The sequence below is a fragment of the Cricetulus griseus genome, chromosome 5 (assembly GCF_003668045.3).
Source record: "Cricetulus griseus strain 17A/GY chromosome 5, alternate assembly CriGri-PICRH-1.0, whole genome shotgun sequence".
NCBI lineage: Eukaryota > Metazoa > Chordata > Mammalia > Rodentia > Cricetidae > Cricetulus > Cricetulus griseus.
Genome location: NC_048598.1, coordinates 90,628,411 through 90,646,958, shown reverse-complemented (window position 1 = coordinate 90,646,958; position 18,548 = coordinate 90,628,411). Strand labels below are relative to the sequence as shown.

The 18,548-nt window shown below is 40.5% G+C and overlaps 1 protein-coding gene across 2 annotated transcripts in view; it reads left to right on the top strand.

Annotated features, from left to right (window-relative positions):
• The window catches only part of Fshr (follicle stimulating hormone receptor), a 155,037-nt gene that overhangs the window by 48,389 nt on the left and 88,100 nt on the right, over positions 1-18,548 (top strand). For both annotated transcript variants that reach the window (XM_035445736.1, XM_035445735.1), the window contains exon 2: positions 12,727-12,798. In XM_035445736.1, the coding sequence (XP_035301627.1) occupies positions 12,727-12,798 (72 nt within the window). The remainder of the gene's footprint in view (positions 1-12,726; positions 12,799-18,548) is intronic.

Here is an 18,548-nt window from a genome sequence, read left to right as displayed (position 1 = left end):
TACTTTTTGTTGCTTTTTAAATGATAGACTTTGTTTCCCCTGTATTCAGCATGTGAGCTATTTATTCAGAACCTGCTTTGCTCAAGCTCAGAATCTAGAGAGACAATGTGCACTTGGTAGTCACTTCATGTTCCGATGCAAAACAGACTTGCTTAGCTTGGCCTCTGCTGACACTTTCCAGTGTATATCAGAAGATACAATATTTTCAAAGATGCTTCACTTTCATGGCCACAGAGGAAGTTTAGGATGTCAACATATATGTCATTTTAAGGATGATATGTGGCTACCATCAGATGATCATCACAAGGTCTAAAGCATTGAACAGTCATTCTTCAAATCTCATAGCACATTTATTGCCTTAGAAGTGAATTGATGACAGGGCTGCATTCTGAGCACTGAACCTGTGCTATCCTTTGAATCGATTAATTAGCTTTACATGTTTGTTCTTGTCTTCACCAGAGGTCATGGTTGACATTTGCATTCTACACGGCCACTAAAAGACAATTATCCACCGGGTGTCGGTGGCACACGCCTTTAATCCCAGCACTTGGGAGGCAGAGGCAGGTGGATCTCTGTGAGTTCGAGACCAGCCTGGTCTTCATAGCGAGTGCCAGGATAGGCTCCAAAGCCACACAGAGAAACCTGTCTCAAAAAACCAAAAAAAAAAAAAAAAAAGGACAATTATTCAGCACATATACCTTCTGATTAAATGTGTGAAACATCCACACATAAAACGAAAATTGATTATAAGTACTCTATGAAAAACCTAAATTTCTCTTCAGTTCACACAGCTTTTCTTCCCATCTCATTGGCGACCGTCAATCAGCCAGAGCCACAGATTCTGGAAGGAAGTTGATTCCTGGTTAATCCCCTTCTATCTGAGCAGAAGCAACCCCAAATTGACCTATGTATGACAGCTTCTTTTCATCTTGAGCTAAACGTTGTCAATAAAAACAGCAGTTAAATCAGGTTGACATCAACTGAGGAGACTATAGGAACTGCTCAGAAGCCAAGTGTGTTTGCCATTGAATCTCCTCTGTCTATAGGGATAGTAAAGTATTAAAGTCAAGTTGTGTTTATCCACACTGACAGATTCCACAAGGAGAAGCCCTAAATTCTATCCAGATCAAAACCCATGAGCTATAGCAGCACAAACTCAAGCCTGACTTAATTTGATAAAAAATGAAAATGACTCCCTAAAAATCATTTTGGGAACAGTGAGATAGTTCAGCAGGTAAAGGCACTTATCACAAGACCTGATGACCTGAGCTCAACCTCAGCATCTCACGTCATGGAAGAAAAGAACAGATGTCTACAATGTTGTCCTGTGACCTCCAAGTATGTGCCCCTAACACACAGATTGAATAAGTAAGTGTAATTGTGTAAAGGCTGGCTATGTGAAGAGTTTTCCAGTGAAATCTTACCTTCAATATTCTGGGGCTTCCTTTAGCCTGTGAAGACTACTGTCCCCTTTGATTCATTTTCCCTTCTTTATAAATTCCTGTTTCATTCCATTCATTAGGCACGCCAGTTTCCTGCATCAAAACCCCATCCCCATAAATCACATCTCCCATCCCTCTGCTCTGCAGACACACACAGGCTTGTAGACCTGGCTTTGGGGATAGACTGCTATTGGAGAACCAGATTTACCACTTTCTACGTGGCGTTGGTCAGTTGCCAAACAACTCTAAACTCGTTGCCTTTGTCTGTAAGTGGACACAGATACAGTTACCCACTTCCTACGGTAGTTTTAAGTATTGTAACAGCTTTATGTAAACATAATATGGAACATGGTATCTGACACAGAAATCACCAAGTTGTTGCCTTTTGTCATCTCTACTTCTCAGCGCTGTCGTTATCAGACTATGCATACATATAACAGATTTAAACTTGATAGAGAGGGAAATATATCTTCCTTACTAGTTTTCCCCAGAACTTTAGAAATTGTGGACCATGTGGTAGACATTCAAAAAGAATTTAATTAATGGTGATTAAAGCATACACCTCCCCCTTCACATCCCTCAAACTCTGCACATGTATACATTCATGTAATTATTAATATTATGATATATTCATATTATAACTCAGATAATTCTAAAGGGACACTAATGCTTTTATCCTATTATGAATTACTGAGCCCATATTTTTTAAGTTGCTCCATAACCATTCCTGTTCTGATTTAGACTCTTTTCTCATCACTCCTATCTCTGACTAGAACATAAGCTCATTGTGGCGGATAATTTAGGTTTTGTTAGTTTCATGGCTGTTAATTTTTGCCACCGTGTCACAACATTTAAAGAAGTGTCTGATATTTGAATAGAAAAGCAATAAAAGTTTAGCCAGATGTTTTCTGTTATCCTCTCTGGCTTAGTGACTTTACCTCCACGGTGCGCCCTGCTCTGTTGTGCTGTCTATGACAAGTAGTTGCACTGCACACCTAACTCAGAGTCCTTTTCACCATGACCCTGACCCCATGACCCATAAACCCAGATCTGTTTATCAAAGGAGGTGCCCATAACAAGGTTTACATGACTTACTCATTTACATGCTGTGTGTCAGTAGCAGTAGTGTATTAACTGGGGGTTCTTGCTGTTCCCAGGTTGTCAAGAGCTGTTTAGATTGTTTAGATTGTTCCTTAAGTAAATTCTAACAGAGAAGAGATCAGAGATAATGGGAGCTTGATGGAACCTATCCCATCATGCTTCCAATTGCTGCCAACTCAACAGCCGATCAGAGCAGCTTGTTGCCAATTCTGCATTCCATTTAAAGCAGGTGTCTCAACCTGACTATGCACCCAAGTCCCCCAGCCAGCTTTTAAACTAAGAATGACTCATGGCCAAGTCCCTTCCAGGGTTGAAGCTCAGGCACAGGTAGCATATAAAAATTTCCATGGGAGGGGGGATTGTTTTTCATTAGAGGATTACATGAGCAGGATTGGGAGTCACCAAGTTCTGAAGGATTCTGGCTCATTCACAACACAGCGTTTCAGACCCCAGAAACCCCCAAATCAACTTCTTAAAGGGCATAACAGAGTATCAGCAAATACTAACCAAACAGCAGCTCCTGTCAGTGTAAGGTGCCAGCCGTCATTTAACCGCTGCCGCCCGTGATTCTGTAGACTGCAGCCTAATGCCACTACATCTTCTGTGTCTTCAATAAAAAACATAAATCTGCAATTTTAGATGTAATCTCACAATTGGAAGTACTGGCAACCAATTCAAACTTCTTTAAAATATTGCCTGGGCTGAATAAAAACACATCTTGGCCTGGATTCCATTCATGGGCCATTAATGTACAGTTTTTACTTTAAACCAACTGCTCTGCCATATCATAAAAATACTATTTTTTATATTCCTAACATATCTGTATTAGACTCCTAGAAAACTTGACTCCCTCTTCATAATTCAAAAACATCCTCAATACAGGGATAACCATTTAGTACAGTCAAACTAGTTTTAAGGGATCTGGAGACTTGTGTGGTTTAGAATATGAGACAGTTCCCTTAAACACAAAATGGCCAGCACCTCTCCTCTACTAGCACTCACCTGTACTCGTAATACATAAGACACTGACCGAGCCATTCTGGATTCCACACAGTTCCTGCTCTAGGGGACAATCCCAGATACATGGGGTTATAGGATTTAAACAAGTAAGTGGTAGAAGCCTAGTGAGAGATCAGTTTACATGTGTGGGCTATTGCAGGCCACGTTAAAGCTTTCAGTGAGGAAGAGGTGAAGTTGCATGTGGACTAGGGTCAAAGAGAAGCAGAATGTGACCAGTGGGTTTGGATTCACAGAGGTAACAGTAAGCACACTGAGTGGAGGCTTTGCCATTCTTTGGTTTTCTCAGCTTTGGTTCTGTCTTCCTTTAAGCAGAAGAACTTGGTGGTGGACCATTATTTAGAAGCAGCTCCCTGAATATGATAGGTGAGGCAGACCAGACACAAGATGCCAGACAGGAAGACATGTATGTAGCTCCTAGGCAAGGCTGCAGGTGATGGGCTGAAACGGTGTGCTGTGCTCTACCCTGCCATCATCCTGGCTATCACAGAAGTAACCATGCGCTCATGTCTTCCCACTCATTCTCCTGCTTAAGCTCAGAATACTGTTTCCTCCACAGCTAGGGCTTTCTAGAGGATGATGGGAGTGGGGAGAGGTTAAGCTTGGCAGGATGACACATGCCCTTAATCCCAGTGAGTTTGAGGCCAACCTGGTCTATATACAGTGAGTTCCAGGGCAGCCAAGAGAGACAGAGAGACCCTGTCTCAAAATAAATAAATAAAAAAATAAATAAGTAAATAAATAAATAAATAAACTAAAATTTTAAAAGGAGAGACTTATCTTTTAAAAAGGGAGGGTGTTGTGATAGCTTTCAACAACTCAGAAATCAACACAGGAGACAAAATTTCTCTTTTTCCTCTATTTTCATGTTACCAGTGGAGCTACAGGCAAACACCATTGCTGTCCCACTAATGTAAACACAGTAAAAAGCCTAGTACTGTCATGAATGGGTTTTAATCAATGTAAGCACCTTTTGTCTACCAAACGGTCCTGATGTACAGGCTTGGGAACCAAAAACTGGAGAAGGTGGCATTGTTTCTTCTTCCTTATTTTCCTCCTCCTCCCGTTGCTATAGTTTCCGGCCTCTAATGAGTTGGGCTGCGGAGGGAGAAAGACTGGAAGGAAAGAATTCAATTATATCACCAATGGCATGGTGACCCCTCAGGGCATGGCAGGGATCCAAATGTCAGCTGTTATTCTCAAGGAGCTGCTGTAGACCCAACAGTCTCCTGACACTGAAGACCTCCCTCAGCCTCTCCTCCAGCACCCACTACTCACAGCCTCACATTTAGTATCAATTCACTATACAGCAAATTCCACTTTTCTCAGGATAAGCTTTCTCAGAGCTCCCTTCTGTTAGGCCCAGGTCTCTCTCTTGGGAAAACTCAGTTTTGCCCAATTGTCTGCGGACCAGAAATTTTTCTCCCCAAATAGCTTGCCACTTTATAGGTCACAGCTGAGTCATGTTCTAGTTCTGCTTTCCCTCAAATAGTGGGAAGCACATGTTAATCCCTTTACGAAGCTCTCCTGTAGCCTCCCACACTTAGCCTGAACAGATTCCACACCATAAAGACAGACCAGAGAACACTGACACCTCTTCAAGGCCCTCCCTGGGAGATGCTAAAGCCTTCATCCAACCTTGAAGGCAACTGATGAACTCAGGTTGGCTGGACCAATTTCTGTGTGTTTCATGGTGGGCAGCATCCTATACTAAGGCACAGGTCATCTGCAACTATCTTGTTATTCTAGTCAGTCTGGGTTTATATAAAAATGTGATGGATATATATATGTATATTATATAATATATACATATATATAATATTTAAGATGAAGGCTGAGGAGATAGCTCAATGGGTAAGCATGCTTGCTATATAAGCATGAAGATCTGAGTCCAGATCTCTAAACACATAAATCTGGACATTGTAATGTCACTGTAACCCCTGTGATATGGTGAGAGGAAGAGATGGGAGAATCCTCAGACGCTAACGGGTCATCTAGTCTGGCAGCCACGAACAAGAAGAAATCTTGTATACATAAGATGGAACATGAAGGCTGGCACTGAGGTTGTCCTCTGACCTCCACATTCACACCTAGCATACATGCCTACACTTACATGTATGTGCACACATATATGCTCTATCATAAATCATCTATCTGTCCATCCATCTATCCATCTGTGAATCAAGTTACATATGCAAGCCACCTATTCCTCCTCAGCAGGGCTCCTCCAGGTTCTAAGACTCATGGATAACAACGGAAGAATTATAACCAATTAGATATCCAAATTACTTTCAAATCAGGCTGGTCATCTGCTGGGTCATGGAAAACAGTTTGTTCCAGGGGTTTGTGGTGTTTTTCTTTCTAATTGTATTGTTTACTTAGTTCCCTCTATATAGTGTCCCTAAAAACATGCTCAGAAAGTTAATCAGGGTGGGAGTTTGGTGGAAAGAGTGTGAGGCATGAAAGCTGGTGGCATTAGGAGGGTCAGGCTGGTGATCAATTCCTTCCCTCCCCATGCATCCTTTACCAAGCTGTTCTCACTTTCATTTTTAAACTTGTGTGAAATTCAAAGAACATTGAGCCTAGTGTCATTTACACTTGGGCCATCATAAAAAAGGCAGATTTCTCAAAAAGAATATTGGCTGTTTTCCAGAGTGCCAGGAAGCTTCTCATAGAATATTTTAGACCATTCTCCTTTCAGGCAGAAAGGGAAATTAAACTCAGCCAAAGGTGAATGCTCCACCCAAGACATGAATTACAGTGACCAGAGACAGAGTTCAGAGAAAACCTAAAGCTTCCCAACATGGGAGAGGAAGGAATGCAAAACCCACCTACCCCTTATCACAGGACACACAGTAACATGTAACAGAGCAGTTTTCTTTTCAGGAGGCATCTTGATGAATTGTGCATCCTTATAGAAATCTTTTGTGTGCATTCTGCCCCTAACAGGGGAAGTTAAAGGTGCCACCAACCTCTGAGGCAGGCTGGTGACATGTCTAACAACTCTGCTCTAAAACTAACAAATAAATAGAAGATGCTTGGGAATTTAAGTCTTCCAAAGTTGGTCATGAAATATAATATTTCACGCATAAGGAATACCGAATGATATACAAATATCTGTCAAACCTCAGGCAGATTTTCCAGGCTTTTACATTGGTCACCTTCATTCAGTTCTTGGTTAAAAGAGGGGATATTTTGGATACAGCGCTGAGCACTGCCTTACCTCTTGTTACAGAGATGAATTCTGTGCCGGTTCTAGTACTGGCTATCCTTTAAACAATTATGTCGGATTTATTATTCAGATGTGGTAAAGACAACTCCATTGAAAAGATAGCTCCTTATACTTACAAATCCCAAAACAAGAGAAGTATACCCAAATGGAGGAAAGACACAGAGTCTCACCAAAGAAGGAAGCAGAAAATGCTAGATAGCCTGGAATCAAGGGAGTGGACCCAGCTCAGCTCTGAGCCCTGCTTCTGATTTCCATGGTCATACCAGAAAGAAAAACATCACATCTGCCCCTCAATAGGCACCCTCATCAAAAAACTAGGATATCTCTGATTACAGATAGACATAGGACATTCTGCTCTTCTGTAACAGATTTTAGCCTTTGTTGGAAACAAACACCTTCGTTTCCTATTGGAGAGCTGCTCTTTTCTGAAAGGAAATAGGAAGAGTGGATCTGGGTAGAGAAAAGGTGAGGCAGGGGACTGAGAGGAGTAGAGGGAGGGGAAATTGCAGTCAGGATGTAATATATGAAAGAAAAAGATTTTTTTAAAAGATTTTTGGCATGGTTCACATCCGTTTCATCAAACATATTTTCTATGCCTATTAAAGAAATGATTTATTTTCTCTCTTTGAATATTGCAATTTTATTTGCCAGAGTTTTCTGATATATGTCAATTTTGGAATTCTGGGAAAACCCAATTTGATAATGATTTTTTTTTACTTATTTAGACAATATGGCACATACATTATTGCTGTTATTTCAGACTATATATCGACACTAATAAGATTTTTATCTTAAATTTTTTCCTTCTTTGATGTTGTCCCTGTCTGGCTTTGCTACTAGGTTACACTGGCCACACCAGACAGATTGATGCACAACCTCTTTCTCACTATGCTGGTATCTTGATAATTTTTCACAAAAGTGGGGTTTCTTTTCTGCTCTAAAACAGCAGAGTATACCTCAGAAATCATATTGCTTGACCTTGATATTTTGTGGAAAGTTTTTAAACTACCAACATGATTTGTTGATGACTACCAAACTGTGTAGTGTCTGTAATTACCTGAGACAGTTTTCCTAATTCTGTCTCTATGAAAAACCTTGTGTGTTGTTTGATTTGGAGAAAATACACACACACATACACACACATACACACACACACACACACACACACACACACACACACACACATATTGACACATACTGGATCTTGGGGAGAGGGGAGGTAGGTGGGGATTGGAGAAGGAAAGGGAGGGGAGGTTGTGGTCAGGGTGTATATTGTGTGAGAGAAGAATAAAGAAAATGAGAAATTTTTAAATTAAAATAACTAAAAATAGTCTTAGAGTTGTCTCACTTAAAGTCTATTTTAGCTGTAGTGTCGCGCATGCGCACGCGTGCAGACACATTTTATTTCTACTCTATTAATTGTTTTACAAAATGAGTTTCTGGTTTTGTCAGTTCTCTCTATTCTCATTTTTACTATATTGTTGCTCTTACATCTTTACATTGCTTTTCTGTTTACTTTGTCAAGACTAACTTAAATGTTGCAATGTTTTAAAGTTATTCTGTTCATCTCATGCTCCTTATTCCTAAAACGAAAACTTATCAACAATAAGGTTTTTATCTTTGCTCTTGACTTAGAGAAAATCTGCCCACACCTTTGGAATTAGCTGAATATAATTAGAGTAACAAAACCATAATGAATTATCAGAAATTGTTGGTTAAAATAAATTGTGTATGATAATAAGATTTACAGTGTTAGCAATTCAATTGTCTTCAATAAAAATTCAAGCAAACATAATTACCTCTAATAATTGTCATTAATGCTAGTAATATGGAAGTATTTTAATTATACATGTATGGATGTTTGGCCTTCATGTATGTCTGTATACCACATGTGTACATGGTTCCTGCATAGGCTAGAAGAGGCCATAAGATCGCCTGAAGCTAGAGCTATAGATGGTTGCAGACCATCAGATGCGTGCTGGGGATTAAACACAAGTCCTCTGGCAGGACAGTCCATTCCTTTAACTGCTGAGCCATCTCTCTATCCCCTAGAATTATGAGATTTTAAAGTCACTACACTAAACCCTAAATATTACAAAGATAATTCCTTGCCCATTTTAGCAATAAACAGAGCAAATCTTAACTTTATAACTATAAAATAAAAAGTTTATATGAAGATTAAACTTTATCAAAACAGATGCTTGTTGATTCACATCTGGACACATCCATTAATAAGTCGACAATATTGAAATTTAAATTTTCATTTTAGGGGGCGTGGGAGGAATTGGGGGAAGGGAGACCACAATCAGATATATTTTATGAAAAAAATCTACAATTAAAAATAGTCTTATTCTCACACTTAATTTACCAAACACTACAGCTTATCCTGACCTGCCTCTTAAACATGTCCAGAACACTTACACTGGCCTATGATTAGACAAAGCCTATTTAATGATAAAGTGATGAGTAGTTAATGTGATTTAGTAAATACTTATATCCAGGAGAACAGTGACAATTCATAATAACCAGGCATCTGTATCCACCGACCAAATCAACCTTGGACCAGAAAGATTTTCCAATTAAGACGATCTAGAAACTCCCTCACACATGTGCAGAGGATCGTCTACAAGATTCTAGGTCCTGTCAGGCTGGTATTCAATATCAATAACCATGCCAATGTTTCCTATCATATTGCTTTTGGGTTTCACTTTAAATTCTGACCAGGAATAGAATGAGGAAACACTCCCTGCTGGTTTTTCTGTCTCAACAATTCAATTCTTCTTCTACTGGTTTCTTATGTCAGAAGCTTAGCTCATTAATATTCTGTCTTTTTGTTCTTCCTCCTGCTATAATAATTTAAAGCCAAAAGCTATATAGAAGTAGCAGCTTAACTATTTGTATTGTGATTTGTTATATTACCCAAATCTTTTTATAATTGTAATTTCTCCTTTGATGCATGTATGATTTAAAGGAGTGTTAATATTTTGTTTTTGTTTTGATTTTCCATGTGTGTGTATGTGTGTTGAAGTAAAGGAGTTAATTATCTTACTACTGATTGCTAAGTGACTTAGTAATTGCATTATTGGCAAAGAAAGTTATTTGTTTTTACACTAATTTGCTTTGTGACTTAGTTCAGAGTCGATATATTTTAGCATTACTTATTGACTTGGTAGGTTTTCTGGTCATTACAAATTACCACTGAGTCAATGAAGGGTACTAATATTTTATTCTCTCTTATGCATGAGCATGCACGCACGAGTGTGTGAGAGTGTGTGTGTGTATGTGTGTCAGTCAGTCTGTCTGTCTGTCTTCCTACTAAGTTAAATTTTCTTATCATCTAAAGGAATTATTTTGCAAAACAGTTTTTAGTGTCTACCTAAATTTACCCACAAGTATATTTATTTTACCCTCATATTTGAATGGTAATTTTCTAGTCATACAATTCTAAATTGGCAATTACTTTTCTCTAATAGTTTTGAAGATATTTTCACAAACTTTTCCAATTTTCCCCTTTGAAGATATCTTTTTCTTTTTCTCTGTGTGCTTTAAAAATATTTTCTCTCAATAGATCCACTGTTTTCACTCTCAGATCTCTGGCAATGAAATTTGGTTCCTTTTTCTGGGACAGCTTGAGATTTCTGAATCTGAAGATTTATAGCTCTCACAAATTATGGGGCTTTTCATGGGTTCTATTTCATTGAAAATTGGCTGGTTTCTATTTTCTGTTCATTTCTTTCTGGAATGTACGTAAGATAAAGGAAAAAGAATGAATGGGGAGAGGGTCCAGAGGATGGGAGGGAGAGCAGAAAAGGGAGGGAGGGAAAAGAGAAAAAGAGAGAGGAGAAGAGGGAGGGAGAGAAGAGGAAGAGGAGAAGGGGGAAGGGAGAGCCTTCGAATTTACCCTCTGTTACCTGGTAAACCAGTTTGGCATCCAAATACAAATTCCTTGGTCACCAATCTAGAAATCACACCTTTCCCACCACCTCCCTCTCTTCAAATTCTGGCTTGCACTCACATTGCTCAGAATAACATCTGGGATTCAGTTTCTTACTTTGGACTTTTGAGAATTTTTTGACACTTTTGTACAAGCACAGCCACACATGTTAAAATGATCATTGTTATGATTTATTTAAGACTTCTTGAGAAAATGAAAGTTTATCTTTAAAAAAAAACTGCTTTAAATTTAAAATTCCATAAAAATAGGTTCAAAAGTGAGAGTGTAAAATCCAGCCTGTAATGACATAGTTTCCATTCCACTATATAGAAGTCATGGTCTGTTGTGTGAGTTACTGTTTGTTTCATTTTTTTTTCATGTTTTTATAATAAAATTTACAAATTTTTTAAAAAGAATTTTAATTGTGTTAATAGCTTTGAACCACTTTAGACAGGCATGGTCCTTGGAACTTTCAGAAAACAAGCCATAGAAGGTGAATGGGTAGGAAACAGAAGAGTTGGACCCCTGGAGCAAAGCACCATGATGGTTCTCCCATGATTCCTCATCACAGGGCAGGAGCAGGTGATAACTCAGCTCAAGCAAAGGGAGCTGAAAGGCCTGTGTGCTCCCACTGCAACCACAGAACACCTCAAAATTCCAGGCCCACTTTAACAGTGCAAGGCAGCCTGTGAGCAGAAGGGTAACCAGATACTGAAGCCTGGAGCATTCCATAGACGTGCATTGCTTTGCTCTCCTGTCAGGTACTAGTGCTCTAAAACCAGTTCAGAGAGCTGGAATGTGCCAGGGACCGGACTAGGTGACAACTCAGAAGACAGCCTTTGCCCATGTGGAACTCTCATGCTACAAGGGGAAAGAGACAATTATGTGAACAGGCAGACACATAGAATGTACAACATGCCAGAAGGACCATGAAGAAAATTTTAAACAGGAAAGAGGACCAGGGGACAGGTCAGGGGGATTGTCATTTTACATACAGAGGGTAGGAAAAACCTAGCTGAGAAAGTGGATTTTGAGAAAATGGGAGATAAGGGGGCAAACCAGGAGGCTATCTGTAGATGTGACAGGATGATGAACCCAAACATATTACTTAAAACATGTATTGCAAACTCTTACTATTAATTAAGCTGTTTATCAAAGTTTGGAGGGGGAAAAAAGAGGTTTGAAGAGCTAGGGAACAGAGATCAGGAAGCTCGTGTGGGCTTCTGAACGCCACTGTAAACAATTTGGACTTTTCCCTGAGTGAGGAGAGGAGCAGGACCCTATGGGAGTTGTTTTTGTAGCAAGGGTGAGACAGATACTTCAGACAAAAGAGCTGCCAAAAAAAAAAAACTCTAAGTGGCTGCAGCAAAGAGAAGACTTCACAAGCAGGAAAAACGATGACGTTTTTTATACCGATGGTGAAATTCAGCAGAAGCAGGGAAATAGAAGCATGAAATGCATGAAAGAAGGGGTCCGGACGTCTGCAGCGGTAGTTTCCTAGAAGAGGGGGGGGAAGGAGGAGTGTGGCTGGGAGGGCTCTTAGGCAGGATGCTGGCTGCCAGGCAGGTTAGCTCACTGCAGTGAACACCTGAGAAAAGCAGGAGGGTTTCTCTTGATTCCATTCCCCGGCCCGCCCCCCCCCAATGGAATGAAAGGTCAGAAGTCAGAGTGCTGGTGGCTGATAAAGGGAAATAGAAGGGTCTCATGGCTGATAGGTAGGCCCTGGCTATGACGCTCGTTCATCTCTAATACTTTGTGTTTCTTGAAATACAGTGGGAAGAACCTTACCCACCTTAAATTCATCTCACCATACAAACAGAACTTGGACTAGCAGGTTTCTGAGAGGAAGGGAATAGTGTGAACCTTTATTCTCAGGGCAGGCACCCACGCATGTTGGCTGTTACCTGATATAACAATATTCATCAATAAATTCATCAAGCACTCGATTGCTTGTGATTGGGTAGATTATGATTGATGCATTATACCCACTGTCTTTTCAGGAGGTTTGTGCTCACCAAGCTTCGAGTCATCCCACAAGGATCATTTTCCGGATTTAAGGACCTGGAGAAAATGTAGGTACATGACGCTACTGTGTGGCTGCCTCACGTAGGCCATGAGCACTGACCTTGGGTCCTGTCTAGCATGATGGTCTATCCTTATCAAGGGTCCCTTATATGCAGATTCAACAAAGCATGAATTGAACATATTTGGAAAAAAATTGTGTGTGTGTGTGTGTGTGTGTGTGTGTGCAATTATTGTTGTTATTCCATAACTGGAACAATATTACAACTACTTATATAGGTTTGCATTGCATTAGACATTACAAGTAAGCTAGAGTTGATTTGTTCTTCAGTATTATGAATATATGAGAAGATTAGGAGTATTATATACCAGCCCCATAGTGCTGTGTGTAAGTCCTGAGCACCTATAGATGAGGTGGTTAGGAACACATCCTAGAACCTCTATTCCATGGAAAGGACCGCACTTAGAAGTCAAGCATCTTGTGCATGCCTTCCCCTTTTACTTTTCCTATTACGCTTCCTACCAATGAGGTTTAGAAACAATTGCTAATTCTAGTGTAACAGTCACAGTAAGCATTTCATCATTGGTGTGTATTTTCGTTGAATGATTTACTTTCCAGTGCCCTTCGCCTAGAAATCTCATAAAAGACATCATTTTTTCTGCTCACAGCCTTTTTTCTTTCAAAGATATGCTCCTACTAGCTCTGGTTAGCTTTGAATCAACAGCAAGGCCTAACAACTGTGTCCTCAGTTTTCTTTAGACCCCTGGTTCCCAAGTCATACATGCAAGCAATATCACTGATACGCAAATGTTTGAACATATTGAGAACATTTGCAGGGGTGACTGGGAAGTCTCCTTTGCTATAGCAAACACCACCTTTTTTATTGATGTGCTTTAATTTAGAATTGGCTCCAAATGGAGTTTTCTCAAAGCAGGGTGCAGCAGTAAGCCCAGAGTGAATGCTCTCACACCACAAGTAATATGCTGTTTCTTTGAAGGCTTTTGACTCCCCTCCTAGGATTTTAGAAGGGAGACTTGCTCTCCACAATGACACAGCCAGGGTTCAGGACTTGCATGTCAGTAAGTACAGTCGTAGATGCACTAAATATGCAGAAAAGGAACTATTTTTATGATGATAGGCTGGAAACCACCCTCCAGCTCCTGTGTTTCTCCTGGGAGCTGTGGGATTATTCCACTCAGTTCTTCCCCCTCCAATTAAGAATATTTCTTGCTGATAACTAGGGAAGAAAGAAAGTGATCTATTCACTAAAAGAACACAAGGCAGGGAGGAAAGTAACGTACTTCTGCAATTAAACCATTTGCTGCAAGACAGTGGTCAGAGTCCTGGTTGACTGCTAGCTTCCATATAAACTGACTATGTGACCTTGAAATTGCCTTTAAGGTATTTGCTTCCTCCCCTGTGTTTGAGAAAGAGACCTTTATTATCCTACTAAAATGTTCTGTCTTCCAATGTTTTCACCTGGTAAAGATATTCAACACAGGGCAGCCATGCATCTAAACAGAGCTTACTACACACTATAGAGTTGGAGAGATTTGGGATGTGGTATGCTCCATGGTAGATTAGCCAATGCCCTGACAATGATGTGACATATACTAGATGACTATAAGGTACTCTTGGGTCCCCCAAACATCCTTCTACTTGCACAGAGAAGACTATCACAAATAATCCACCCTATAAAATTCTATCTGTCAAATATGGCTGGCCCCTCACAAGGCACTCAGCATCAGAGGAGACCATTATATGTGGTCAAAGCATTGGCCAAAGCCACCTGATAACAATAATGCAAACAAGACGGTTTGGTAACACAGTATCTCCACACGCAAAATATCCGTTCCTGCCACATGTTTTTATCAATTAGCTGAGCTGATGGCAGTGAGGTATAAAGTGAAACTACGCTTAGCTTTTAACTCGTTTTTCACCCTGAAGCATCATCCTCTATCCCACAGGCCTGGGCTCTCAGGAAACCGCCTCCTGGTAGTCTCCAGGGTCATCCTCCTCCCATCATCTCACACCCTGTTTTTGTCACTGCTAAGTTCTCATCTCCTTTCTATATCCATTCTTTTCACCTGGGTTCTTCCTTCAGGTTTTAACCCATTCCATACATTTAATAAATACTGGCTTTCTCTTCCATGTCTCCCTCTCCCTAAATCTCTCTAATTCATTCTGCATATGCCCAAGTTTCACTCCTAGCCTTACTACAAGCAGAAAAAGGAAACACTTTCTCTTAGATGTCTCCTCCCCACCATGCATTTTCCTCTCCTTCCATTATGCACACCACTGAAAGAATGCCCTTTCCCACCCTCCTCCTGCCCTCCCCATCCTACCACACCCTCCCGCCTCCCTTCCTTGCAGTCACCTCTTCACTTGTACCCACTTTCCATTTGGCTACAAATTCTTCAAAAGTGTCTAATTATTCTATCAAAGGTATCAAACAACAACTATAATTACCAGATCTAATGACTTTGGGGGAGGATAGGGGAAAAGTGATGACTGTAACAGGCTTCATTTAGTACCTGGCACACGGTGAAGTCCTCAATGAAAGTTAACTACAGTGATAATTATTGTGATGAGGATGCTAATAAGAGACTCCTGCCAGGATAACTCCTGCTATCTTTCAAGTCTCAGTTCTCTTCCAGAAACCTTCACCAACCACCGGGGCCACAGAGACTCTGCTCTTCTTCATAGCAGTACTAATTTTCTTTGCTGATTTTGTTTCCCCATCTATCAGAGTCCCTACTAGCCCACCCACCATCACAGCACCTCATCACCAGCTTCAGTTTTGTTTGTAGGTCTTTTATTCTTCACTCCAAGCACCTATGGTTGGGGGAGAGATTTCCAGCTCTAAAGATGAGCTCCTCAATGGAGGTGGCAGGCAGTTTGAACACCATGTCTCTTAGCTTCAATGGCTGCTAAAGATTGGTTCCCTAATCTAAGCAAGTTGTGGATCTTGAGGCTTTTATGAGATTGAGCAATGAAAAGGTCAGCTCTTTCTTCAGGAATAAAACTCCACAATGAAGTCAAGCCAGGACAGTTGTCACCATTTATCCATGAGGATGAAAGACATATAACAGAAGGGAAGCCTCAGAGAGAGCCCAAGTCCTAAGGACACTAAAACCTGAATAAAGCTGCTTCTAAAGTCACTCCTCCTCTCTGGCCATCAAGTTCAATGAACCATCAAATCCCCTTCTTTTCCTTAAGCCTGTTGAGAGTTTACTTTCTTCTGCCTCTCAGAACAGAAAAGAGTCTAACAAATGTTCATATCACTGGTCTTGCACATGGGTATTTTATCTGGGACTATGTTTTAATTTTGTCAATGTAGAATCTCATGCCCATCTTCTTATCGACTCCTTCATTACTGACCATAACCATTTATATTTTTTAGTATATTCTGATCATATTTATAAGTCTTTTCTAGCCACCCTATACTGGCTATATTTGTTCACTGACTATATTTGTTCACTCTTCTGGGGTAGGAATTCTCAAAAGAGGGTTTTTCTGTGTAGCCCCGGCTTTCCTGGAACTCACTCTGTAGACCAGGCTGGTCTCAAACTCACAAAGATCTGCCTGCCTCTGCCTCCTAAGTGCTGGAATTAAAGGCATGCACCACCAACAACTGGCTATATTCACTCATTTTTATGTCTGTGCTTATTATATATTAATTGCATGTACCTGGCTCTCTGAGGCACCATGGACTCATTACTGTGTAAAGACAAACAGATCCTTGTGCTTGTAGAATTCATATTCCAATAGTATTGTTAGAAATTAAATGTTATATATGTAAATGCAAAATTGCATGGTAATAGCCACTACAGAGACTAGTGATTGGAGAGTACACTAGTGGAGTGTTTATGGTGGTAGTACTTCCCTGCTGGAAAGGTTAAAGAGAGCCTTTCTGGGGAAATGATATGGGTGTGGAAATTTACAGAAGGAGTGGCCACCTAAATGACAGTGACAGCCTAGAAAAGGTATTCTCCTGCACCAAAGTCTCACAGTGAGCTCTATGACACAGTCCAATGTGTTGAGTAAATGGGGGTTGACAAAGCCAAGAAGAGCAAGCAAAATGCTTACCTCTTCAAAGCAGGGCTGTCTCCTGTGTTAAGGGGTCATGCTGCTATATGAAGATACTGTTAAAGCAAATCATTGGGTGGGATAAAGGGGGGATGTATGTGTGCATAAGGGCAATTGTGAGAGATGACATGAGCAGATATTAATTCAAGAAACTCTTGCTCTGGTTGCTGTGCTGTGATGGGTGGCAGAAAACACACCAGTGGACAGGACCAGCATGGGAGAAAACTCCATGTTGTTAAGAGCTATGGGTTTTCATCTCTCTTGTCTGTCACACAGGCCATAGGTCTTACCATCAGTGCTCTTCTGTGGATTAGGAAGTGGGTTTACAGAGATCAGACTTTTTGCCCAAGGTAACAGTGAAGAAGGAGTAGAAAAGGAAGTATCCTTCAGGGTGGAATGTGCTTTGTGCTCTTGGACTTAACTAGATTGCCCAGATTCTGAGATCACACATCTTCATTTCCTTCACCCATTACACCCACCCCAATGCTGTATGAGCATCTAAGTATTCATCAGCTATAAAGGTGTCAATGATAGCTCTTCATTCATAATGTTGTCCAGAATCTTAAACCTCCCATCTCTGTCTCTGGAACACTGATGGGCTTGCATCTTCATCACTTCCTCCTTAAAATTACAAAATGTCCATGTCTTTTCCCATCCAAAAAGAAAGGAATACATCCTAACCCTTGAAAATGAGTCTTCCTGGTTCATTAGCCCAGTTCTGTTTTTGTGAACAGTTAGCAGGAAAGTCTTCTGGGTAAAAGAGAAGCTTCTCCATTAAAGATGGTAGGACCACTGTTCACGCTCTAGCCTTCATCAGCATCCTCATCTCAGGCCTCCCAACTCTGCATTGCTTTGGGACTTACTGGGAGAAAACAGAAATCATTAAACTCTCTGCGATGTGAAGTGGCTTTGCAAAGTGCACTGTAAACTGTTTACATTGTCTTTAATTACTTTGGAGCCATATGTCAGCTTGGTATAAAGTGTGAAGATTATGCTGAATAGAGTGGGGGGGAGTAGGTGACAATGTGGTGATTTATGGTAACCAGAAAAATTATGTATGGAAATGAGTACAATTTAAAAACACATCTATGTGCTATTATAACACTGGAGGAGGGGAAGAAAAGCCAGTTTATAACAAAATACCTTTGAAAATAGGAGCATGATGAATATGTAAATAAGACCAATCAACATCAGCTGAGATATGGTATATGCAGATGAGGCGGCAGCAAGCCAAAAAAGCGAAATAGCTCCCAAACCATAAATATGAACCATATAAAATTCATTTGAAATATTCATGATAACATAAGGACAAGAAATATAATCAAGTGATTTATTTGCATATAAAAAACAAGAACACTGGCCTGACACTACAGCCTCCACCTCCAGATCATGGGCTGGGGGGAGTTGATTTAATGGAGGGAATTTAGAGTGAGCACTGTTGCAAGTACACTAAACAAAGATTAGGCTCCTCCTGGTTCTCCCGCCTTGGGGCTCACTCCAAACATGAAAAGGAGGGAAGCAAACCAGAAAAATACAGCAGTGATGGCAACTGAGTTCCATTGCTTAGCCTCTTTGACATTTCCTTGCCAGGGTCCTTGAGGCCTTCTTACAATTTTAATTACCACCAAAGAGAGAGAATGGCAAGTCCAAGTGTCTGTGGAAAATGGGAGGTTGTAGGAGAAATCCTAACCACGCCCGCTTGGGGCAGGT